Source organism: Papilio machaon, chromosome 15 (genome assembly GCF_912999745.1).
Source record: "Papilio machaon chromosome 15, ilPapMach1.1, whole genome shotgun sequence".
Lineage (NCBI taxonomy): Eukaryota > Metazoa > Arthropoda > Insecta > Lepidoptera > Papilionidae > Papilio > Papilio machaon.
The window spans coordinates 5,184,810-5,212,793 of record NC_060000.1 but is presented as its reverse complement, the minus strand read 5'-3'; the positions used below and the strand labels follow the sequence as shown (position 1 = coordinate 5,212,793).

Below are 27,984 nucleotides of genomic sequence, written 5' to 3'. Positions count from 1 at the left end.
ATTGTACTATTTCTTATTCTCATAGGTATTCCGCAAAAAGTAAACATTAAAAGTTATATTATAAATAAGAAGACAATCTTTTCTATAAATACAAAAAGTATCTAGACTTTAGAATATCTTAATCACATTTAAAAATAATTATGGAACACTCAATCCATTGAATAACGTCATTGTATCAAATGTTGTATATGTTGTTTTTTTAATAGTATCGAGTTTAAGAAATAACTCTTGCTATTTATATATTATATGTTTTTCGGCAGTGGAAAAAATTAACTGTATCAAAGAAACACAAAATACTTGCTATGATTCTACAGTTTGCAATTATATAGCAGTTTTGTCGTGTCATTTTTTATTATTTTATAGTTTACGGATCGCACTGACACACACAGCACGATGGGAATAGGAACCAGTCCATAAATATGCCCGCGCAATCGTTGCTTGGGTCGTAGGCGAGCAAACGATGCCATTTGTATTTCTGCTCACAACTGCAGTCGCCGGAACAACGAGCCGTTGATTTCTTACTGGAAAATAAAAAATATAATAAGTATTACTATTTTACTATGACAACACACCTCACGCCTGTAACTCAGTGGGGTAGACAGATATTACAGATATCCATTTAGCGCGGTCCTAGCACTCTCTCTTGCATTTTTAACATGCATTCATGTTCGTACAGCTTTTCGGTTTTAGGTGCCTATTATATTCTTCAGTTAAACGCTTGAATAATAAAAAAGGCTACGTAATTCACCAGCAATAGATGTCATAAACGAAATGTCAAAGAATAGCTTAGATAGATTAGACACGAATTACACAAATAACTGGTCAATCGGGATCCTCTCACCCACGCTACGCAATGGACCTTTAAACGAGTTTGGACACCTTTGCCACGCCCAGTATGCTAGTTACAAGTCAAAATTTATGCATTTCGAACGTGCCCACCGTAGTAGTATTGAGCATTTTAAAAAAGGCTGCTGGTTAAGAAACAGACGGACCCGTTAGTACATAAATAAAGTGCAATCTAATGATATATACACACTATCCAGACACTATTTTCTGGATGCATTACCTGCAAACTTCTTGATGTATAGCTTGTTCGAAGTGCATTGTATTTACAATGGCTCTCACTTTCTTCGCCGAATTCAACGCCCAATATGGAGTGATTATTTCCGTTTTGCTTTGACACGCGTCTATTCTGGAATGTAAGAAAAGAGTTGGTTATTACCGACATTAATGATCACATGGATGTTCAAACTCACGGTTGGGAGTATTAGTATTTTTAAATTAAACATGATGTTTTTATTTACGTACCGGCCAGTGTTATTGACTTGAGGGTCGGGCAGCGTGGACTTTGATGCTTGCCGCACGTGGCGGAAGTAAGAGTCACCGGAGTGCATGTCGGGCACTCCCGGCGCACGTCGCACTCGCCCGCCCCCAGGTATGGAGAACGACCCATACATCCTCTTTATTAAGGCTTTATTTTCATCTATGAACATTTCTATTTTGTCTCTGAAATATAAAGAAAACTATATATCATTGCAATTGAACGCCTTAATCATATTATAAATTATAGTTTTGAGCCTCTACACAAACATAATGTTTTGCGTATTTGACATTGAACATTGATGTGGATTAATTTGTGTTACGCATATAAAAAAACTCCACTGGTTTTCGTCTAAAAGGCCCATGTACTTTTGTCTTATTAATATTTTTTTGTTATTCGCGATGTAGGAAACGTGTAACTGAGTAAATATATAAAAATAACTACACACTAAATACTAAAAAAAAAACAAAAAAACCCAAAATTACTAACAAATAATTCTTAAGTGATTGTGCTGATGGAAAAATATTTCTCCATACAAACTTTCGATTATGTTAATACTATTGATAATATATGCGAATATAATTATACTTACATAGGGTAGGTGTTGCCAGCGGTGGGACAATAGAGTTGAAAGTTTCGTTTGACGCACGGAACGCCTCGGATTATTTGACCTTGAAGCTCATAGCCTAGTGCGAGTGACAATGCTGTCCAAAGGATCTGAGAAATAGAAATAAAGAAATATTTTAAACATATCGATAAATCTATCTATATATATAAAAGAAAGTCGTGTTAGTTACACTATTTATAACTCAAGAATGGCTTAATCGATTTGACTGAAAATTGGTGGGCAGGTAGCTTAGAACCAGGAAACGGACATAGGATAATTTTTACCCCGTTTTCTATTTCTTATTCCGCGCGGACGGAGTCGCGGGTAAAAGCTAGTACGTAATAAAAACTTTGTTTGAAATACCAGGTTATACGTCAGTGTGTAGTTTTATAATTTCGTAACAGTACAAAACACGGAAACAAATTCATACAAGATATCTGGGCCTTGAATCCTAGACTACCAAATTTTATTGGCGCCATTGTATGTACTACCAGTATCTTAACACTCGACAATTAATTATGCACAAGAAGCTACTAACAATTTATCTGCGATTCGAGTTGCGTGTAAAGTTTTATAGTTTAAAAAAAAACAACAGGCAAAGGCATTGTTTCAAGTGTGTATAAAAAAAATTGATTATGTAAATACAAAATTTTGCATTCTACCGTTCTAATCACGGTATAGTAAGTAGGTTATTTCAATACAATACCGTATTCGTTTAAAAAATAAACAATACGATTACGATGCGAAGACGAAGTGACAATTATAAGTGATACAGAAAAAAATATCAAATAAAACAAAAATTATACGAAGTGGACTTACTATGTTACGATATGAGATTAATAAATCCATGTTATACGGCGACCCACTGCCGTATAGTTTGCTAATTATCTAAATTTATTCAAAACAACTTAGCAAGTAACAAGCTACCGAAAAAAGGCGTTAATCTCGCCACGCCACGATGAACAATGACTAATATCGTTAGATTCGTCCCGCGATTTTGCTGCCATTTTGAATCTGACGTCTTAGTTACAATAAAAAAATAGTATATTTTATATATTAGCCAACACGTAAGCATTTGATATTATGTCTAGATGTAGAACATCGTCGTGCATAAATGACAGCCATAAAATGGTAGTTTAAATTCAAAGTTGTAACCACCACAATAGACTATGCAGAATAAATATTTTTATTATCTGCAGCTTATTATTATGTATCGCGATCAGGACTCAGATCATTTATTAGCTATCAATTTAACCATTTTTAGAGTCGAACTAGATCGTCGCAAATATTTGGCAATATGTCTTTATTTGGCAACATAACATTATTTGTGTATATTTTAAATGCATATATGTCATTAACCTTGCATAGATGGAATAAGATTTGCATATTATACATATAGTTGTTGATGGATTTATATTTAACTAGCTGTCGCCCGCAACTCGAATCCGCAAATTAAAAAAAAAAACGTAATAAGTAGAGCCTATGTGTTCTTCGAGTATTTGTCCTACATATGTGCCAAATGTTTTCAAGATCCGTTGAGCCGTTTCAGAGATACCTTCAAACAAACATCCATCCATCCATCCATCTATACATTTGCAGTTATAATATTAGTAACATTACGTACCCCCTGCGATATATTTAGTTGATCCAGAAAACTTTCATAATTTTTGCTGTTTTAAAATTTATTTGTTCATGATGTTAGATTATCTAATACTGATAAAAGATATGAGTCTGGCTTTTTTTGGCCATTAAAGAGACTGTAATCATGGAAATTAAAATTGTACGTATTAATTTTTTTTAATTAGTATTTATCGTATACAACTTTATTAATTTAAGCACGGAAAAATATGTTTTTAATATTAAATATGTTTTATTTCTGGGTCCAAGTAACTTGAGGTCAGTGTGTAGCTTAGAATGTTTAATATCTGAATAAGGTTGTTGACCCATTAGATGTGCCAGGATTATTTTATGGTAAAAATAGGTGACGCCTAAAGTTTCACTAATACTGTCAATAAAAATTCTTTCGCACCATTCGTATGCTAATTGATTTTTATAGCAATTGTACGCACATGCTTTATTAAATTAAAATCTTGTACAATTAATAATGATATATGTTTTTTTGTTCTAAGTCACCATAAAGTTAACCAATCAATTAAATTAAATCATTTATGTGAGAAAAAAAAATATTATTTCAAATAACTGAAAGTGAGCGAAATGATAATTCCCTCATTAGTGATAGAACAGTGGACCTATCACGAATATTTGCGACAGTCGCCATCGTATCATCGACAAAATTTGTATTAAAATTTATGCAGCGTATCGAGCGTAAAGTACATCAAATATCTCAAACTAATTTTGACATACATACAAATGACGATACAAATATGTGGTAGGCTCACTAATTGCAGGATTTCATAGATAATGGTTACCAAGCTTTTGGTAAGGGATCTTAGTTGGTAGTAATGTCTTGAAGTCTTAGGATCAAAATAAGTTCCAAATTCGAATAAAAAAAATAATTTTCAACTTAATGCGAAATTGCGCTCGCATCTATCTATTGTAGCTTTAAGATGCCGCGTGTCAGTTTATGTAATTTAAGGGGTAATTGCTCGTTTGCAATGCAACTCGCGATTTTACTGAATCTCAGCATTATTCGATACATAAAACCCGAAGATTCAATACACGTAAATGTACCTGAACGTGACATTTGAGCGTGACTCACGAACAATGAGTTCGTTTACTTTTTGAGTTGAGGAAATGAAATATAATATAATAATAATGTAACGAAAAACAAAAACAAGATGGTGAGAGGTGAGCTTTTGCGATTTGGATATCAACGATGTGTCAACCAAAACTATTTTTTCATATTCAAGGATTTGATTAATTTGGGCTTGGATAAAATCTTAATAAAAATTGCGACAGTATTTGTACCGTAAGAACAATATGAATGGAGAGTGTGACAACATCTTAAAGTATTTGAAATCAAATTCTTGAGTTTCGAATTGGAAGAACAAAATAGCTAAAACTTGTCTAAAAAGGTGAATACAATCTACAGTGATTTAGTAGAAGTAATACTACCAATCAGATAACCTTTAAATATTTTCATCAGAATGACCGGTAGTTGTCAAGGTTCTATCACCATGAATAATCAAACACCTTCTCTGTCAAACGTGTTACTGTCAAATCGTGATTTCCTACGTAACTACCTATCTTTAAAAAATATAGTTAAAACGGAACGTTGGCCGAAAAGCAGAAGAAGTAATCGTAAATGCCTACTCGAAATCAAAATGAATAGCGACATGGGTTTATAACAATACCAGTCTATCTAGACTAGTAATAAAAGCAAGGTGAACGCACTAACATTGCCGTGCAGATTCAAATAAGGACAATAGTTATGGAAAACATTGAAATAAATCATATAAATCGGTCACGTAAAGTTTATCAGTAACAAGCCCACGCGTGTGACTAATGCGAGTACGAACGGACGCTTCCTGCGCTCCAGCAAACGCCGTCGCAATTCTAATAAGTAGTGTCGGCACGTACTAAAAGATTCAAGACTAGTTTTGCTACTGTTCACCATTTTTCGATTTTGATGCAAAACTATACTGGCGCGACCTGGCTTGACGCTTTCTTACACCGTCTTATCTATCGTTTCAATTTCAACTGTGTTTCATTTTTGTTCGTTTGATATATTGAAAGATATCGCAATGGATAGATAAGCGGAAGTCTAAATTGCTTGTGAGATGTAGAAGATTGATGTTATGCAATTACTATTGTTGCTCGGATTGTCATGTGTTTTTCAATTCTTAATTCAGTATCCTTCTTGCTTTTCATACATGTATTTGGATGTTAATAGTCAATTTATCCTTGAAGAAATTTGACCTGTAGTATTATGACATATACCTCTGTAATGAATGTACAAATATCGTCACATTGTAATATCTCAGAGAAACTTGTTACTAAACCTATTTGCTAGACTTATAGTGCTAGTTCTATTACGTAAAGGATTTGAGTTGATGAATTGCAATGCCTGTGAATCATTGTTTTCCCTCGGCTTTTTCATTGCCAGCTTTTACGATACTGATTCATTGTCCAAGATCACGTAATTACAATAATTGAAATAATTGACGTAATACGATCTAAGCCTCGAGTTTGAATCACCAATATTTATAAAACATTTACGCATTTTTTTGTGTAATGTACAGAGAAATAGATGTACATCTAAGGCGTTTGGCAGACGTAGCAATTTAAGTTGTTGTTACTGTAAAAAAAATCGATAGAATTCTATAAAGGTTGCAAGATTCGGGATTGTTGCAATTGTTGTATGACAATTTGCACAGAGCACATAATAGGTTCTTTAATTAACTAAAAACCATTCACCATTTTCACAAATTTATAAACACACCGATAAAAAGACAGTTGTTAATTGCCACAGTCAGAACATTGCTCCGTCTGCAAAGCGCCTTAATGAAATCATATTTCGATAAATTCGCATGATTCGATATTTTTTGTACACAATTGGAGTTGTTAATTACTAGTGTGATATAACGATTAAATTCGGAAGCTGTTGAGATATTTAAATGACTCACTATAACCAGTTGAATGGTAACCTCCAAATCTGGGACACCAATTTAATCCCTAAATAATTGACTAGTTTTAGATGGTTCAAGTTTCTTGACTGCTAAAATGGTAATCTTTATTATTTCTGTTATATTAGGAAAAGGCTGCTGATTTTGACTGGCATCACAATTGTATTGTAACATATTGTCATATATCTTACCCTCTTTAAAAACAGACAAATATAAGGTTCCAGTATCACACCAGACGGAACCTATAGTTTTAAATAAAACCATCACGCTCACTGTCAATAAATATTTACACTAACGGTCTGCTTCAACAACTATTAAACCTCTTTCTCACTTCATAGAGATTTTAGGGTAGTTATATACTTGTAATATTAACGTAGAGTAATGTAAAAAAATATGTACTCTTGAATGATTACTAAAGCTACAATCGTAAGGTAAAATATGTTACTCTATAATTATAATTTGTTAACAGATTTATAAAGTATTACTTGTTATTTCCAGTACTGACTTTTGACCTAGTTGAATGTAAAATGCTGTATTATTAATTAATTCTAGTACTATAATGTCTGTCTTGGTATTTACTAATACTTGGTGCAGATACCCGCTTACTCAGGTCTGTCTTGTTTCTGTAACGCTACATTGGGTTGTTATACTGTCGTGTATTAACAGTTATTCGATTACAAATTAACGGTTGCACCTGGTCTAGTTAAACATTGTATAAATGAACCTAATTCCCACAATTACTGTAATAAAATCCATGTGTTATAACCAACTAGTCACCTTGCTTTTGCATTCGGTATACATAATTTATGTTTCATTGAAGTTTAAAAATATACACAATACTTATACATAAATACATTTATATATAAGTCGGTAAGAATTGAGCGGTAACTATGATTAAAAACACCATTTCGGTTTGGTCGTACATTATAACTTAGAGAAGGCAAGCGTTATATTTCGGTGACAATATTAATTTTCCTTTCAATTGCTTTATTGTTAAGTAAATATTGATTATCGTAAAATTTCACAACGAAAACAATTTTATAAATTTTTTATTTCATATATAAATAGCTTTTACCCGCGACTCCGTCCGCGCGGAACAACAAATTGAAAACGGGGTAAAAATTATCCTATGTCCTTTTCCTGGTTCTAAGCTACCTGCCCACCAATTTTCAGTCAAATCAGTTCGACCGATCTTGAGTTATAAATAGTAACTAACACGACTTTCTTTTATATATATATAGATATATATAGATTTTCAAGCAAAATGAGCGAGATGTCAAGTAAATGTTGTGGACGTTAGCATTTGCAGTCATAGTTGCCGTGAAGGCTGTTTTGATCAGTTCTCTAGTTTTTAATAAAATGAATGGATATTGATTATATTAAGATTGAATGAAGACTCACTGGTATTTGGTAGAATGATCCATTATTGACTGTGGGGTAAGAGGTGAGCGGTACGACGGGCACGGACCCATTGCGCAGGAGTATGGGTCCCTGCAAAGGTGTTACTGCAGGTTGCCCTGAATCTGAAATATTAGAATTTTATAAGGTTAAAAGATGTAAAAATAGCATTTTAAAGTTGAGCAATTAGTTACGTAAAATAGTTTGTTGCTGTGTTCTTTATTTTGTATCGAGCGATTTATTATATCTTTTGAAGAAATTTCATCTATTGACGGTTTAGCCTCATTATAACTTGAAAAAGTTATATTGAGCTACTTCTGTTAAATAAAAGAAAAAAAAAATCTGTTCTTAATATTTTTTTGTTTCTCACATTGAATGAAAATTTTTCTACTAATATTTTAAATACATTCTTCTCCCAAGATTGTTTTTTTAATACTAAAAGCACAAAACTTTTACTATTTAATTTGCATTATGTGTCATTCAATATTAATAACATCTACAGATACCTACTTATAGTATTGTATTAATGTCTGTGATAACACTTTTGTCTCTGGTAAATAAAAGGCATAAACAATTTATACGTGTGTGTGTGCGTGTGTGTATAATTTATGTTTGATTTCAATAGTCATTAGTTGAGAGGCAAGTTTAATTTCGACACGTGTGGTGGGTGCGTCACATCATTTTATTCTGATTACGAAAGTGTTCGGCTCTTTTTAAAAGTAACTGATTTAAATATGACTCATTTAAAAGTTCATCAAATACATTAAAATCATAATATATTTACTCGTAATGTAGTAAAATGAAGCAATAGATCTATCCTTTTTTTTTCAGTACCTGGGTACACATTTCTCCTTTTTAAACCTACTAGACATTCAATGTCTTTTAATATTATAAGGTGAGAAACAAGCAAGCCGTGAAACTGTGAATTCGTCTAAATAGCGAAAGAATAAAACGCAATGTGATAATTATAATGTAATAGCTATCGCCCGCAACTCCATCCCCGCGGAATAAAAAAAAAATTAAGTAGCCTATGTGTTCTTCCAGGCCGTGTTCTACATGTATTCCAAATTTAATCGCGATCCATTGAGCCGTTCCGGAGATACCTTCAAACATCCATCCATCCATCCATCCATTCATCTAAACATTCGAATTTATATATATATTATATATTAGAATGATAACTTGATAACATTAATGTTAGAGCCGGTAACAGGACATTCTAATCGCCAGTCATTACCATTCCCTTTGTCACCTTGTGAAATGTTTACCATTTCTGTGTAATTGTATTAAACACAATCGTTATGTAAAAACTGGTACAAAACGTACTTTATAGTACATAATTTAATAGATTTTATTTTATGTTAGCGTTCACTAGTCTTATTGTAATATACTAGCTGTAGCCCGCGTTTCACATTAAAAAGTATTGTTAAATTTTAATAAAACTTTTTTTACTTGAAAACTTTTGCTGATTAAAATTGAAAAAATATTCTATCTGATATATAAACTAAACAATGTCATAGTACGATTTTGATTGTTTAATTTTAATGCATTGTTTGTATTCAAAATTAATTGAATTGAAAACATATTCAATAGAATATTTTTTTCAATTATATTTTTATTCTTTTTTATTGGCCGTTTTATTTTATTTGTTGTTTTTGTTATAATCGTTTTATGCAATAGAAATTATTTGCAATTTCCAAACAATAATTGTAGCACATTGTAGCGCAATTTTTGATTATTTAAAAAAGAAACAATGTGTCATATATGATGAAATAAATATGTGAAGTTGCATCTATATAATTTTATTTTAATAAATACGTTGCTTAAAACAATTTAATCATTAAAATGTAATAAAATACAGCTATTATATTAACATCGTACCATTAACGAGACAATGATTTAGTATAAACGAGAACTAAGCCTTATTTGGGTTTAATACCAATGCATTTTGATATTCTTACACAATCGCCGTTATATATTTTATATGCTTTTTGTTTGAATAAATCCATAAAGTTGTGTGAACGGGCAATGCATAAATTTAAAAGTATTAGTATAGTATTTAAATAGACACATAAAACTGCAATCGGATGGACATAAAACGGCACTCCCACATCGTATCTGAGTGCCTAAATGTTAAATAAGATATCTAGATTTAAACGTAAGCTTCCATTGTAGAAATATCTAACATAAATATTTAGTTACTAGTTATCACGCGCGATACTGCGCGCGGTATTGAAAATAGCCTATGCGCTATAATTTGTTCATATTCTAAGTTTCATCCAAGTCTGTTCAGCCTTTCTGAAGTTACGTGGTCGGTGGTACGGTCGTGGTGGTACGGTGGTACAAGCATCCATTTAAACTTTCGTATTTATAATTTTACTAAGAATACTAGTTGTCGCCCGCGACTCCATACATTCTCCCAGACTATGTTCTACATCTGTGCCTCATTTCATCAAGATCCGTTGAGGCCTTCCGGAGATACCTTCTAAAAAGCATCCATCGATCCATCCATCCATCCATCTGAACTTTCGGATTTATAATATTAGTAAGATTATAAAGAGAATAAGTGAGTTCAAAATAAGTAAAATTGTGCCTTAACCTTCATTAGTTTGAAAGTTGTTACTTAGATGTTAACAGGTATGTTAATGCATATATCCATTACGACAGCGACTGACCTAACTTCCGACACCGCCGACAGCTCATCCGAATATTTATAAGTGTTTAGATTTATTACCTCATAATAAAGTAAAAATATTCCTTTTCCACCCTTTTCTATTGGGGAAATATCGAAGGAGGTAAGGTATATAGGAAAGGTGAATATCCTTTTCTGGACATCCTCTTCTTTCATCAAAAGCAGATAATGAATCTGAACTCTTTCAACATATTGCGAAAGAGTGATATGGTTTCAAAAAATGAGTGTATGTAGTCCGTTAAAAGACTTCAACGCATAGGTGACAAAATTTTGACACGACCAACTTTCACGCACCTACTTCGCACTGCGCTGAAAAAATGTAACTTCGCATCGGAGTATTCATTTCGGGTTTTTTTAAATACGCAATACAAATAATTAATAGTCAATAACAATCTACTATATATAATATTAGAGTTTCTAATTTCAACGTAATTAACGGAAAAAAGTAAATAAATATCATAAGTAATTGTAAAATAATATCTGAATTTAAATAAAGTATAGACATAAAGCCATATAAACAAATATTTTGTATGCAAGAGTTCATATATAATGTTCATAAATTGGATCAAGATATGCACAGTATTGTGCAACATTTCCGGTCGCGACGGATACGTAACAAACGACAGAAGATATGCTAATTAAATAAGAACATGTTGTCACACTTAGTCCTTATCGGTAAAAATAAAAAAGATAACGTTTTAATTAGTAACGGAATTAAAGAAAATTCATCCACTTCAAGGACAAAACGGGAAAGTATTAGAACTCATTCCGAACAGAAAAAATTAAGCTGTGTTTAGACATCTTTTAAGGAGGTTTGTGTGTAATTACGTAAAAGTAAAAAAAAAATAATAATATTTGAAATAACACTGAAACATAGAGTAAATATACATCGTTTATTTCACGCTAAAGCTAACTTCACAACTGTACTTGTAGAATTGTATACTCTGTATTTCGTAATTGTGTTAATGATCTTAACGTAATAGTCTTACTTGACGTGCCATCTTGTGTCTCAAGGTGAAGAGCTTAAGTATCAGCTAGCAATGTATCCACTCTATGTAGTTTGCATCATATTATTAACTTAGACAAACGTTTATACGATCAAGAAACACATTTTCTTTTTACAAGCTTTTTTTAGTTCCGATGTTTATCGTCAAATGTGTTAAATTAAATTTGATCCACTTCCCGGTTACTGTTTGAGCTGAAAGTATGCATACATGTGTAAATCGCGTGACAGTGTAATATTATGATTACATGGTGCTGATCTCATAATGGAGCTGGAAGGTGGTAATAAGAACACATCCTTATCAAGTTTGGGCTCGTTTGAATTGCCTTGAAGAATAGTTGTAATAAAAGCTTGTATTTAAAGAGATTTTTTTTTCTTTAATTACGCCATCCGATTTGTTTAATCAAAAATAAATGTATCCGAATTATTACGTACATAAGAATTTGTTATAAAATCTAGTAAACATTTATTTATAATTTATTGTTGAGAAAATAAGACAGTACACAATTGGTATACAGGTAAAAGTTGCCTTCTTTTAACATTAATACAGATTATAGCATATTATAGATAAGGGAACAAGCACTAAGTAGTAAGCAAAACATAACTGACCTTAAGCAAGTCTCATTATTAATTAAGTTGAACGTTACAACTAGACCGCTACCAATAGAGCCTTCGCATCATAAATCAAGCTTGCAACGCACCACGATGTCGTATAAATATAAAATCTGATGTCAGGATGTCAAAGTTTTACATTTTTTAATTTCATAAGAATTTGAGTGTGAATTAAACGATTAAATGTTTGGAAAAAGAGAGCACAAAAGCTGGTATATGAATTTTGTAAGTAAAAAATAATTAATTAGTTACCTTAGTAATAAACAATGTGTGTTGTAAAATAAAATAATAAATACTTTGTAATAAATCCTACGTGATCGCCCACGTTGACATCTATTCGGTGTTACCACAAATGGCAAGTGTGTTAGATCAATCGCTTGCTCCAATTTTGTTTTTCGCCTTTATTTAATTTTAATTAATCTAAGCTAGATTAATAAGGAAAACTTTGATGATTACATTTTTTAAATTATAGAATTTTTAAATTATAAATTATAGAAGAACTAAATTTCAAAGCATTTTAATCGTATGTTTTTATCTCGAATGTATCACCGAGGACTTTTAAAGTAGTGTCATTTGACGTCAAATGACATAGATACATACGTGTTAAATTATTGCTCTTATAGCTATTTACTGTACAATAATAAAACCTAAATGGGAAGGAAATTTAATTCTTTGAGTATATGTTTTAAATGTAAGCGGAAGGGGGTCTAGTGCATTTCAATACGCACACCTTGATTATAGGCTATAATAAATAATGTTCGACACTGAAACACAAAGAAACTGGTCCGGTGGCGGCGCTAGCAGTCGTAAGGTCGGTATTTGAAAGGGCGCGGCAACGAAGGTATTTGCGGTCATTGGTCATTTACTTTTCGTACTCTAAATGCATAAGCAATCTATTATAATGGCGCTTTGTCTTACTCACAGTTGGATAAGGAAAAAAAAACGACAGGTTAATTGTAAATTAACTACAACAATTACATTTCAACCTTACTAATATTATAAATGCGAATATTTAGATGGATGGATGTTTGTAAGAAGGTATCTCCGGAACGGATCAACGAAAATTGATGAAATTTGGCACATATATAGAACATAGTCTGAAAAAACATATAGGTTACTTATAATTTTTTTTTAATTATGCACGGACGGAGTCGCGGGCGACTTCTAGTTCTATTATAAAAGTATTGAGCCTGTGTTATATTCTTGTTTTTCAATAATATAAGGCCATTTAGATAAGTTTAATAAAGATTATTTAAAAGAAAGTCACATTTAAAATAAAAAATAAAAAAACATCAAATTAGACGCCAAATAACACATGAAACTATGAGACTGTAAGCTTCTTTACTCGGCTGATATTGTAAATGCCATGTAAACACTGTATTTATACATGAACATAATAAACAGATATATATCGGGGCGATTAATGACTTCAAGTACTATATATTGCTTAATGTTCCCACTTGTACTTGGTTCATTGCAACAATGCGGCAAGGATAAACGAACCGAATACGCGAGAAATATTTAAAAATATTTTAGCGAGAAGATAATGGTCGTAACATTCCCAATCATTTATTAGTAGGCAAAAATTAAAAGGATGCTGAATATAAAAAGATTTAAAAAAAAAGAAGGGAAAGAATGGACCGAGGAGAGTGGAAACTTTTATTGTCCGAAAGCCCACTTTATATTACTACGCCATCCTAGTTTCTTACGTAGGTAACATAAGAAAAGGCGGCAATTAATACTGTTACGCTACGCTACTAACATTACTGGCGAGCTACGAGCTACGATGCCTTGTTAATACTGAGAAATGGAATGGAAAAATGGAGAAAGTGATAAAATAGAGTGTTATTCCAAAAAACTTATAAAACTTTAACTTTCATGTACCTCCTTAAAAGAAAAAAAAAGGTTTAAAGTGTAATGTTATCGGAAACGTTTACAGAATCAAAACAACCCTTATACGGAAGTTCATTTATTTAATTGGTTTAAAGGAAACTTTAAACCATTGCAAAAAGTCGATGTTAACTGCTAATTACTTTAAGTGTACCTTATGTGTCACTGTAAATTTTTAAATATTTTTATTTCATAATCCGACCACTTATATAAATCAAATTAGAAATGTGCTCTATCAGAGGTAACTTTTTTATCCGAATTATTGTCTAAATACGAAAAGCTCATTAAGAAATTTATTCCGATAATCAATTCCGTCAATTCAATTCGAACAGCTTAGTCAGATTACATTATAACGATTTACAATTTTACGGTGACATTTATACCGTAATAATCATATTTACGTTTTTAATAAGGATAACGGTAACTGACCGTTTCTGAGGTAAGTGTACTAGTACAAGTACTATGACCTCTCGAGATGAGTTGGAAAGTGAAACCAAGGTCGACGTCTGAGCGATGCGGGGACGCTGACGTATTGCCAGCTATGAAATTAGTGTTAGCTTGTGATGTAAACATGCTTTTTAGTTGAGTAATTCTCTAAAACAAGTGGAATATTACTAATACTCTATAACTTATAATTTACTTAAGTAACTTGCTATGTTGACTCTTGATATGAATTTATTAATCAACTTCATCATTAACGGTAAAATTACTTCAAAAATATTTATTAGTAAATTAACGTATTTTTTTTAACTAGATGGCGTTGTTCATATTCGTACATTAGAATTAAATGCGTAATAGTAATATAATACCAATAGAAGCTTTGTTTCGAGAGAAGTTCAAAATAAAATATAATAAAATATCTAAATGTTTGTTATAACATATTTGATATTTATGCAATACATTTACTGTTAACAAAGCTTTACAATTTAATAAACAAAGCTTTACAATGTTTGGTATTAAGTTGTTAAATGGAATCGGATAATTTGCAGTTATAAAACACATGAATATGCAAAAAAAAATATCAAGTTTATTCTTAACTAGCGATGGCCGGCGACTACAGTATCGCAGAATTAAAAGAAAAATATCCAATAATATGTCAGCGTGCATTAGCTATCTTCCCGTTCAAGTCCCTTCAAAATCACACCAGCCGTTACGGAAATTACACATACAGACAGACAGACAAAAAAATTAAAAACTGGTTTTTCGTTATCAGCAACGCAAATACATCATGTGTATAAGTATTTTGATAATAAGTATATATACTTAAAAATTCGTTGGATAATTCGATTATTTTGTTCAATGTTTAATTCAAAAGGTTGTAGGATTCCTCCATGTGAGGACGATAGGGCACTATCTTGGTGGCAACTACGCACGTGACGTCACAAATAATACGTACTTAAAACTTTGGAAACAAAAGAGCATAACCGATCTAGCATATTTAAATATTTCCGACTGATCTTGTGCTACGGATCATAAATCCACATTGCAATTTAATGACGCGTATCTTCAAAACGGCTTTGGAACCTTAACATTTGATATTGTAAATCATATGAAATGTACGCGAATAAGAACATTTAATTTGACTTTGAACTTTATGAGTATTTCTGATCACGTTTCTTTACAGAAATGGGGCATGTTCTTTATCCTCAATTGCCTTGTATAGCTGAATGTGGTTCGCTAGAGACAGACTTCTATGACATTAGATTATGAATCAGCGTCCTCAGTCTGCATTGTTTGTATGGCGTTTGGCATTGGTTTTAAAGTGACCAGAGATCCTTAGTAGACTCAAGAGAGAAATACAAACGACCTGTACGTAATACGACCTTGCGCTATGTCGACTGATGATCGAAAAGACAAGCTCCGCTTTGTGTCTCGACTTTTTAACGTCTGATTTGATGTCTGGCATTTAGTCATTTAGCTAATACATATTCATACTATATAATGCTATAGTCATGCAAACTTTCCAATACATAAAGAGTAACAATAGAACTAAATCTTAAATTATTACGATTTCGTCTATAATTACGAGACTGACTTTACGAGTGGACAGTACAATTACTTTGCAAACACTAGCTTTGTCCACTAAGTATTTTAGATGTCGTTTTAAAGTGTGGCTACTTATTAATTATAAATAGGAGTTAATAGTTACCTGATCCAGAATCGTCGTCGTAATATTCGTCATCATCGTAGTCGAGCACAGCGTGCAGCTGTGTTTTACCGCCGGAGCCGCCGGTCTCCACTTTAGTAAACCCGCGAGGCTGGTCGGGCGGAGCGTTCGCATTGCTCCGACCTCCCGCACTATTGGCACTGCCACCACTGTTACCACTCTTAGTCCCCGTATCCGTTCGTGGCCGTTGCGTCGGTGACGTCACTGGATTATTCCCAAAGAATTTGTTAACTGGTTGATTTGGAACTCCATCCAATCTTCGACTAGACGATTGAACAGGCGTAGTTGCAGGCGGGTACGGACTATCCGCGTATCCTGGGTTATAAGGTTGGCGCGGAGTACCGTCTTTATCTCTTCTTTGCTCATAGTCATAGTCTCCAGTAGGATCATGGACGTACTGCCCTGTGTTGTCGTACTGTGCGTTGACACGCTGATTGGCACCATGTATGTCGAGTCTGGCGTTCCCTTGGTACATTTGTGCTTGCATTTGACCAGTGAAAGGGTTGACTGGAATATCTTGACGTTGGTATTGTGCATATTGTTGTGGAGAAGGTGGGAGGTAAGCTGTCCCGGCTCGCTTTCTTAGCTTCGATCGTTTTGGCTGAGCTTGACTTTGAGGAGGAGAAAAAGGCTCATTGCCAGGATATTGTGGAGCGTACTCCTGTTGATAGTCTTCCGGCGAGTACAGTAAATCGTCTAGATCGACGTGAAGAGGCGAAGAAGTCGTGCCTATAACCGCTGGCGTTGCGGCGCCAATGGTTGGCACCGAAAAATTTGCTACAGCCATTTCTCAATATTCACTCGACATTACAGTGCATTGTTGACATCCAAAGTCTCAGCTGAACAACCGTTACAGATTAATTAGCATAATTATGTCAGGCAACCACTACGTAACAGAACGTCTTCTCATTGTTGCATATTGCACTATATGACACGCCGAGAAATCTGAAACAAGAATAGAATATTTTAAAATTTATCTCGAAATTACTTATGCTATATACCAGTTTATAAATATATATATCACGAGCGTTTAAACAAACGTTTATATATCTGGGTTTCCCTTATTCATTGACATCCTTGCGACTTAACAAATGGCACGGTTGTTTGAAAGGAGAATCGTGACGCCTCTTTATGAATGTCGACATCGCACAGTTTTGGACTCGAAATACGGGGAAATCCTACATAAGATATGCAGTTCAACTTTAGAATACCTTTCACCTTGTACCCTTGAAAACACGATAAGCGCAATATTACATCATAAATTTTATTTTTACTATAATTAATATAATAAAGAGTTATAAACATTCGGTGGTTACCTATAGTTATTTCTCTGGATATCACTATAGAAAAATGAAAGGAATGATAATGTTTTACAATTTGGCAGTTAAATTTGTATTCTACAAATTCAAAATTATTTATTTACTTTGCGTAGAATACATAACTTCCATACAAGGATTTGTCTCTTGTATGGAAGGTATTCGTGAATGTTAGTTTGTAATTTCGGCATAATTTGTCGCGTTGTCCTCGCACGCCTCAGAGCGATGGTATCTTTGATCACGATGCGGGTATGTGGGAATCTTACAATACAGCTATATGAGCTAAACGACTAATTACTAGTGAAAAACATTCACATTGTTGTGTAACGCGGCTGTAAACTGTGTTAGTAGTATTTTATGATGTGTAGTGATAATTTGACTTATCTCCCTTTGTTCGGTAACATTATTTTTAGTACTGGTTTTATGTTTATATGTCTTTTGTTTTTATATGATACTAGCTGTCGCCAGCGACTCCTTCTGCGCGGAATTAAAAAAAAAACTTAACAAGTACCATATATTTTCTTCCTGACTATGTTCTATATTTGTTCTACATCAAGATCCGTTTAGTCGTTCCCGAGATACCTTCAAACAAACATCCATCCATCCCTCAGATGAAGAATTATATAGATATGGCATGCGCGTTCACCCGTAAGGGACAGATAGAGAGTACTATAGACTATACCTATATATAAGTGAGAGGATTGGGGTTACCAGTTATTTGTTTTGTCCCGAAAATGAATAATTACGATATAATTTAATATAGACCAATTTATATATTCCCAATTAAATTGTTATTAATAAACGTAATAAATATAAAAACAATGCGTAATTTTTGTTTATGTGACTAAGATTACGTAAACAGATTTTTTTTAGTAATACTTAGTCAGGTCATAAATTCTGTCACATGTTTAATATAAAATAATTGAAACAAGTTTATTCATTATGTGACCATTTATTTACCAAAATGAACTTAACAAAACATAGATTCTTATGACACTAAAGTTTATTCAAAATGACATCCGTGATTTTGAATACAGGCCTTCAATCTGCTCGGCCAGTTGTCTATCACAGCACGAACGAGGTCCATGTCAATATCGGCGGCTGCCTTAATCAAGGATGTCTTGAGTGACTCCAAAAAAAGAATTTCCCGATATTTTTTTCCCGCGTACCGCTTCAACAAAGCGCGGCATCTCTTCAGTCTTAGGTCCATTAGACGAGCATTCAAACGATGTCCTATTTTTCTTCGATATGCACGAAGCCCTAAGTCTTCATAAAAAGCTACAAAAAACATACCAATATTATAGTCATATAATTTTAAATTACTCTGTATATCATTACAGTGAACACTACATGTAAAACTACTTAATATTAAACTATTTTGATTGTAATTTTTAAGAAACAAAATTTACATGGGACAAATTAAAAAGCATACTCTTTAAAATCAACGGGATAAGAAAGTATCAAATATTTAAAAACACAGCATATACCAGAATTAAAAACTCCTTTTGAAATCTGTTGAAAATAGTATAAAAATGTGAATTGTTTCATTTATATACATTATACATACTATAATTTATTTCCCCTAAATTCAGGGTAATTTTTACAACAAGATGGTGGTATTATTTTTACGGGTTATAACCAACCAATTTGAAAAGAAGTTTAATATGGCCGCTTGTTTCCCAGATCCACAGTATATTATTTGACACAAATGACATCTGCGTTTGGGCGCATAATGTTCGAAAAATACTATTTTATTTTAGCTGATTTTACCCGTATTTTAACATATTAGTTATTACAAAGACTGTAAAGAACAACTAGTTTGTATTTTCTTCCTTATTTTGTATGAATACATGTGAATAACTGCGTAGTTTCAGTACTTACGATTGAAAGGTTATGTTTTTCTCTTTTCGCTGACTACGGCTTTTACAACCAACAATACAGCAGTATACCATGTTTTATACACTTGATCTCACTAAAACTGTAATATCAAAATATTTTTGCACAATTACAGCCACTAAGTACTCACAATTTTTCGAAAAATAGCACGAATGTCAAACTTTGTTAGGGACAACCTAGGTTGTTTGTAGGGGACAACCTTTGTTCCAAACAAACCCCAAAGCCTGGTACGCAGAAAGGGACAGAAGATAGTTATCCCTGTCTTTGTCACGTCGCAGGAATTGGGTATAACTGTATCTCTCTCACTCACGGTATTATTATTACCGTGTCATAGACTTGATCCATCCATTTAAACTTTCGCAAGTACTAAGCACAAGTCTGTTTTATTTTTTCATTCACAATATCTAAATAATATTATTGCTGTCTTAATATCCCTTCGATTGTAAATATCAACAAGTTGTATTTGATTTAAATACATTAGTCGGTACTCGTGATAGTCTTTTACATAGCGAACATTCTTTGACGCAGTGTGCTATGAATTTTTATAACCCTTTAGGGTGTTCATTTCACACGTTTCGAAGAATTGTGTACTTAAAGGAAAACATTAATACAACATTCTTTGTAAATAGCATTGCGTTATATATCTACCTATCCTATTTATCTATGTTTCAAGTTTCAAACAACTCGCTGTCGGTCCCTTTAAGGTTTAGTTATGTACTTCTGTATATATTGTAAACCTAATAGTGTCATTGTACTATTATTGGCAAAAATCTAGAATCTAGATCTCATTACAAAGAATGAAATATCAAAGAAGTATATGTTGTTATGTAAATACAGTTTTGATATGTTACATAAATTTTCAATCGAAACTATCAACTCGATTGAGGACGACAATTAATCATTGGTATTTACATAACGTAAACTTATGCGCTTTCGTAGATATTTAAAGCGAATTTCTTGGTAAATACCAAGAAATGCAATTTCAAAAACGTAATCGCAGTGAACTGATTTTCACTTTTTGACATTTTAGAAAGAACAATAATCTATATATCTATATATATAAAAGAAAGTCGTGTTAGTTACACTATTTATAACTCAAGAACGGCTGAATCGATTTGACTGAAAATTGGTGGGCAAGTAGCTTAGAACCAGGAATAGGACATAGGATAATTTTTACCCCGTTTTCTATTATTTATTCCGCGCGGACGGAGTCGCGGGTAAAAGCTAGTATATATATAAAAGAAAGTCGTGTTAGTTACACTATTTATAACTCAAGAATGGCTGAATGGATTTGACTGAAAATTGGTGGGCAGGTAGCTTAGAACCAGGAAAAGGACATAGGATAATTTTTACCCCGTTTTCTATTTTTTATTCCGCGCGGACGGAGTCGCGGGTAAAAGCTAGTGTATAATAAAACCGATGAGAATAAAAAAAGAGAAATTTATTTAGTTACAATAACTGATATTGTGGGTTATATACCACAGTTAAATACTGTCTAGTACCATAGTCTTATCCAGAGAAGTGGAACTATAAAATAGACCAATGTTTCTTTTTATTTGTCACTATTGATTTATTACGTTCACTTGTCACAGTTTAATCGCCAGTCTCTTACATAAAATATCTCTCTTAGTATATTTTGATATGCAGAATGCAAAAAACAGCTTCGAAAGTGGCCCGATGACATCATACATAACGAACAAAACATCAAGAATTATAACACAGTCTGTTCGACTTTATTAAGTTACGCAATCGTATAAAAGTCAGTTGACTAATCAACTCGTGATTTTGTATTATCAAGGTAGCAGTTGGTGGACCTGCTGCCTTTTGTACCGGACACGTATTTATAACCATTGCCAAAAATACGTACAAATATTTTCATCTCTCTACTTAAAAAATAATAATAAGATAGCAAAAGTTACGCCATTAAAATTCATTATTAAAATTTTGATAAAATTTGCTCAGGGGATAAATAAAAGATAAAGATATCTAAGAAAAGTTAAATTTAAGGTGTCTGATAGTCATTTAGAAGTGTCAAAATCCGTTCAGTTTTTGCCTTTTGCTTAAAAAATTCTTTCGAAATCAAGATTACTAAGTTAGTTGAATTATCTAACTTAATTTAATGTTTAGTTGAAATTTATTACTTGAATGGGCTGATATATGTATCTTAAGCGATTGGGTTCTTATAAGTTTTTATCGTTCAAAGGATCGGAATAAAAAATATGACAATGGTCATTCACTCTACGAGTCTATGAATGGGCAATTGCAATGTTGTTTTTTACCATTTTCCAGCTTATGATTTTTTACTTCTTAACTGATTTTTGCGACGTAATTTTTATTTTTGAATTGAGAAAAGCATTTTTTTTTTTAAATAAGGAGAGCAACATAATGTGCAACATGCAGTCTGCTTTTTTAAATATGTCAATGGATTTGTTTAAAATTAGAATAGATTAAACAATACTTTAGTATATAAGCATGAATACGCAAAAACACTAACGACCTTGCCGTTATATACTACGAGTGGAATATATAACAAGTCCATTGGAATGTAACAATGACCGTGAATGTCGGAACATTTTTTTATTATAATTAATAAAAAAAAAAGTTGTCTTTTGACTGTCTTTTTGCTACGATCATATAATAACTTGTTCATGTTTCTTTGACGTAAGATTAATAAAAAAATACTGACTGATTTTAGCTTTTTAATATAGAATACTTACTAAAAATAGATCCAAATATAGATATCCAAACTACAAAATCTAAACTTACATTCAAAGTAGAGTCAATCGTAATTCTAAAGAAAATTATAATAGGATATTAGAATGATTTTTGCAACAGTATTTTAATAACGTAATCGTTACCATAGCAACCGGAGTTGTTTTACATTAAAGTTCGCCTACAGTTTCGCACTCAAATATTTTGAATATAAATCAGTAGGTCGTTAAAAAGCTACATAGATATATGCTTTTTACCATGTTGGTGGCAATTATCGAATATTTGATTATTTTGTATCGTATTATATATTTATTTATGTAGGAAGGCAAACATTTCTTTCCTGACGTTAAGTGACCTTGAAGATTATTGGAACAGAAGGGACTTTTGTAAAAGTGACTTATGTCACATCATGATGTATAGAAAATCTTTAAAAAAAAATTAAAACGATATAAAACAATTGATGAATTAAACACCTCACTAGTGAGACGATACACTGAATCGATAGGTCCTATGTATATGTCCTATGTATGGCCCTTACCAAAGTAACAATTTGATAATTTTTACTTTTTTGTGTTAAAAGCTACCTCTTTGTTTAGTTAACAATATGCACTAAGCAAAATTTACAGGTGAAAATGTAATTTTTTGCTAAAGTAAAAGTACCTATGCGGCCTATTTTCCTATATGGTTGAAACTTTAAGAGCTTCTCCTGAAAAGTTGCCAATTTGCACATTGGCCCTTATTCGTAGAAGAAGTACGGACGTAAGAAGAAAAAGTACGCAAAATAGATCTTCGATTATAATTATACGATTATAAGAAAAAGTTTAAGTGTAATAATATTTTTTTCATACATTGTACCGACATTAAAATCTTACGGTTGTAAAATTTTAACACGACGATTATGCAGCTGTCAGTTTCTTTACCCGCAATTTAATTTGACACGGACATGATTAATGAATAAACTTTAACTTTAAAATGCACGATAAAATGTAAATTTACTTTCTTAATTCGTCAATTGCAACACAGATAACTTTGAGTGCAAGTACTTAGAGGTAAATTTTAATATAATTTATACTATTTCCTTAAACGGATACGTCTTTTTTATATTAGACTCGGAAAATGAACAAGCGGCCACCTGAATTCTACGAAACAGCAAAGCAATCGGTGACTATAGACATCCGCATTTGCAGATGTTTATGAGCAGCGCTATTACGAGCTGTTACCTACGTTTAATCGAAGGAGGAGACACAGGAATACTTCACCTTTCTACACGTCACCTCCTCCGTGAAACCAAGTTCCCCTTTCCAAACGTTCTTTGTAAGTGAAGGGAGGGAAGGAAAAAGGGACTCATCAGACGGTACGCGGAATTGTTTCTACTTAACGTCTGTCTTCTGTGTGGTCGTTGTATTACACCGGTCGAGCCGACCACTCCGTGCAACAGATGTTGTTGTTGCTGGCGTCTACTACTGTTAATTCGGTTATTACTAAATATTTTAGTGGCACCTTGATTCTTTCCAATTTAATTCAATTAAGTTATTAAATATTTCTTTCTATTAGGTAAATATTTCTATAGTTTTTATTATATTTTGTATAATATTTAAATTTATCGTAGTATGTTACAATGGTAGTGTAATTCTTTGACCAAAGTTTGTTCGTTATTTGGTTGTCTTAGACAAAATATTTACTTGCTTAGTAATAAACATGTGTAAATCAAATACAGAATATATTCCTAGAGGTAAGGAGGTGCGCTGACCTAGTTGAGTCAATGAGACAAACATCTATACTACAGCGATGTTAACTCTCACGATTTGTCTTTAAGACAGAATATTGTAAATAGGTTATAGGTCAAATCACCAGTGGGGATTTGCTTTTTAATGACTGAAATTTGTAACAAAATGAGATCATTTTTACCACCGTTATCTTTGTAATAAAGCCCTTACTCATCACTATTGTACTTCCAAACAATACTCATGATTTGTGACGACGGTTTCTCTTCTCTACTTCTGTCCCTTCGCAGTCGTTATATCTATATGTTTTTTGAATACCTAGTTTACTAGAGACTTGGAATTATTTTTATAAAACGATTAATTCGCAAAATGAGAGTTTTGCAAAGACTACATATTTATACGACAGTAAGGATATTAAATTGTAAGCGAGGAAGTGATAAAAATATTAATTATAAATTTCATCATATTTATTTTAAATTTCAAATAACAATCTTATACCGTTAATATATTTATTATTGTCGGTATATTTAAATATATGTCGGTAGTAACAGTGATTAAAAATCAGTCTGTATCTAAGCTTTTGGCGGAGGAGAGACGGGAAAATAAAATATCCTTTTCCGTCGGTAAATTTGGTATAGATGTCTATTTGTAGAGGTCGCTTAGAATCTTTGGTGAATTCAGGTGTCCGCTTGCTCGTTTGCCACTTTATAGTACTGGACTACAGCTCAGTTGTTACAATTACAAATGTTACCTTAATGTTATTGATATGAAAATGCAATTGCATCTTTAATTGCTCAATCTTAATGCATCGTTGACTTTAAGCTGTCGCCTGCAACCGCGTCGAACTTTTATCATTATCAGAATGTGGCTTCCTTTAGATGCGTTATTATGAAACATCGCTTTCACTTTTATATCCAGCCATGTTATAAGGTTAATGCACTTAAGAAGCTTTATTATTTTTAGCTTTTAAAGTAAATACATATTTAATAAAACAACTTGTTTCAAAAATTAATTACTTGTGGTCATTAGTGGTTTAGAGCTGAGTTGTCAGATGGTTGATAAACTTCGCTGAGATCAACTTACTTCCGGTAGTCTTATTAAATAACATACAAAAATAAGACGAAAGTATTTCGTAACTTTAGGTCAAAGTAGCATTACCCATAAGGTGAAGATAATTTTTGATGATGCAAGACTAATCCCCATTAAATTTCACTTCAACGCTGTGGGTCTTAAATGTGTCAATAGTTGAATCCGGTCATTATCGAAAGTTTTTAGGAGGCATTTTTAAGCACTTTTCACACTTTCATTTATTTTTAAAATAGGTACACATATAATATATATAAATATATGTTACTAATAATATAATCTTCCTAATAATATTATAAATTCGAATGTTTAGATAGATGGATGGATGTTTGTTTGAATATATCTCCGGAACGGCTTAACGGATCTTGATAAAATTTAGCACAGATGTCATTGTCATCAACATTGTCTGGAAGAACACATAGACTACTTATTAAGCTTTTCTTATTTCCGCGCCGATGGAGTCGCGGGCAACAGCTAGTATGCAAAGAAAATGTCTTTTATCTTAAATACTTATTTGAAATTTTTCACTCGAACTTACATAGGACAAAATAATTTTCATGTAATTTGGATTCAAAGAATTAATACGTATATTACCTTGTTGTATGAAGTAGTGTTTTGAATGACAACATACAAACGTTTCCTAGGTGCGTTATCTGAAATGTGTCATTTGTCACTGGACAAACTCGCGGAAGCGTAAAATTAAATGTCACTATCACTACCATGTATTTGCAAGCTTTGTAAGTATTTGCAGTTTTTATCTGAACAGTGGTTGAATTGGAACAACCTTGAGGCGGGTGTCGCCAATACATATGTTTACGCAAACAGCATCTCAGCTTAGTTCAAAGGCGTCAATGACAAAATGTTAGTATGTTAGAATTTAATTTATTTCAAAATTGCCCATCATTCATTCGGATGAAATGATTAAACCTGTTATTTTTCAGTTACTTTAGTTACTTCATAATTGTGTTTTTAAAATTTTCTATTTAATTTGGTCTTTTTTGAATCAAAAAGTCAATGTAGCAAAACGTACACACTAAAATTATTCACACCAAGGTCATAGTTCTAAAAATGTTGTCGCTTGAAGAATTTTAATTATACGTAAACAATCTAGACGCGGTTTTACTAAACTAAATAAATAATTATCACATAATAAAATCTTTTACCTTATTGTCCTCGTTTACGCCTTCGAGCAAACGTAAAAAAAAACTGAACGTAATGTTTATTTTGCTTGACAAACCGCGTACGGTTTCCACAGACTATAACCGAGGTAAACTTTATTGCGTTATTTTATCAGACGATGCGTTTCGTACAATTTGGCGGGCTTTGTATTTGAAAATGGAATTTTAAACGCGTCCGTTCGCGTTAGCGGTTGCGCGGCCACTGAGTGGTGACGCGAACCTTTTACTTCTCTGATAGGCTCACAAGTGTCACCACAACGGCCAGTATTAATGACACTGTATAAACTTCCGATGGTCCATGTTCCGGTTGGGTACTAATTACCGTGGAGTGTCGAAGACAATCGAATATTATACTGAATCGAATTGACTTGAATGATGTTAAAATTTGCCGCATCTCCACAAGGGATGTACACTCGATTATAAGTCATTGCTTTTATAAAGATATTCTAACATCCTTCCGTGACTCGAAAGTTCGTTGTAATTCGTTCGTTGTAATCTAGCAAATAGAAATTAGCAAGGAATAAAGCAATATTGACATTTATTTTTTGTAACCCAATGACTAATTAAACTTGTAATTAATATCTAACATCCATATTAAAACATATGGACATTAATCTTAATTAACTTCTAATTAAATCTTAATATTTATTTTTAGTTATGTATTACTTTTGCGGATTGCTTTATAAACGCACTACCGAGCCGCCCCGGTTTCGCCCGGGTGGCAAAGGATGCTCGTCTGATCTGTTTTCTTCTGTCATATCAATACCCTTAGGTAGTAAAACCCTTTTAAACATGGGCTCGCACGGCTATCTATTTAGTGGCTTTGCAGAACATTCAAACCAAGTAGAAGTTATTAAAGGCGACTTCGTTCTATAATATTCACAGATTATAGATATGAAAACTGGTCAATGAAAAATAAATTCGACTGCAGAAAGTTCAGAATTTTGCCTTGGTTCTCAGCGGTTTATTTCAACTGACTAGATTGTGAAGAAGGTATTGAGCGATCAAGTGGAAAACTAACAGGGAATATGGTTTTTATGCGTGAAAGTATTTCAGTGTATTAAAGTAGAAGACTTCAACGCTCACGCAGAAATTTTTAACCGTTAAAGCAAAAAAAATACTACATCGTTTAACTTGAAGGGGGATAAACACAATTATTTTATTATTTTTAGACATCACTGGATACTCACAAAACATCATTCGTGAAATGTAATCGTCGTTTTCATTTCCAAGTTATGATTAAGTAACCAAACAGGTTTTTTGTATATTTAACCATGACAAATAAGTTGTTCCGGACAAGAAATAAAGACACGTAATGGGTTTAGACATGGTAATACAACGATTAAAAGCATGTAACAATGAGGTTCATGTAATTACATTCTAGGGTTGTCAAAAATTATTTTATCATCATCAACAGCCTTTATCTGCCCACCGCTGGGCATAGACATTTCATAGACAAAAACTATTTATATGTAAGAAATTAAGCCAATCTTACTTTTTAAAGATATCACCGATATATTTAAAAGAGAGTCGGTAGCAAAGTTGTTGAGCGCTTAACCGGACCTAGGTGTCCAGGTTCAAACACAACCAATGTTTTTTTTTTTTTTTTAATTTCAAATGTACATTTATCCGACGTTCTTACCATGAAAACATCGTGATGCAACCTGCTCGTATCAGCGAAGAAATTTAAAGATATCCGCGAAGTCAACCAACCTGAATTGGGCTAGCGTGGTTGACTATGGCCTAGTCACGTAAAACTTGTGAAGGCTCTGAACCCCTCGGTGGGGACATGTATG

General features: G+C 32.7%; 1 protein-coding gene across 1 annotated transcript; it reads right to left on the bottom strand.

Annotated features, from left to right (window-relative positions):
• Positions 1 to 230: 230 nt before the first annotated feature.
• On the bottom strand, positions 231 to 26,381 carry LOC106709771 (protein spaetzle 3). Its single transcript, XM_014501645.2, has 7 exons — positions 26,174 to 26,381; positions 16,259 to 17,221; positions 7,916 to 8,037; positions 1,914 to 2,038; positions 1,309 to 1,506; positions 1,067 to 1,192; positions 231 to 521 (listed from the first exon to the last, which is right to left on the bottom strand). Exons 2-7 carry the CDS (start codon positions 17,061 to 17,063, stop codon positions 365 to 367), a joined length of 1,533 nt encoding a protein of 510 aa, XP_014357131.1. The 5' UTR covers positions 17,064 to 17,221; positions 26,174 to 26,381; the 3' UTR covers positions 231 to 364.
• Between the last annotated feature and the right edge of the window lie 1,603 nt (positions 26,382 to 27,984).

Excerpts from the sequence above, each read along its gene's own strand:
- LOC106709771 (XM_014501645.2), bottom strand. The coding sequence starts at position 17,063 with ATGGCTGTAGCAAATTTTTCGGTGCCAACCATTGGCGCCGCAACGCCA. Across the intron at positions 2,039-7,915 it reads GATCATTCTACCAAATACCA|ATCCTTTGGACAGCATTGTC; the intron begins GTGAGTCTTCAT and ends TCTATTTCTCAG. Across the intron at positions 522-1,066 it reads ATACATCAAGAAGTTTGCAG|TAAGAAATCAACGGCTCGTT; the intron begins GTAATGCATCCA and ends TTTATTTTCCAG.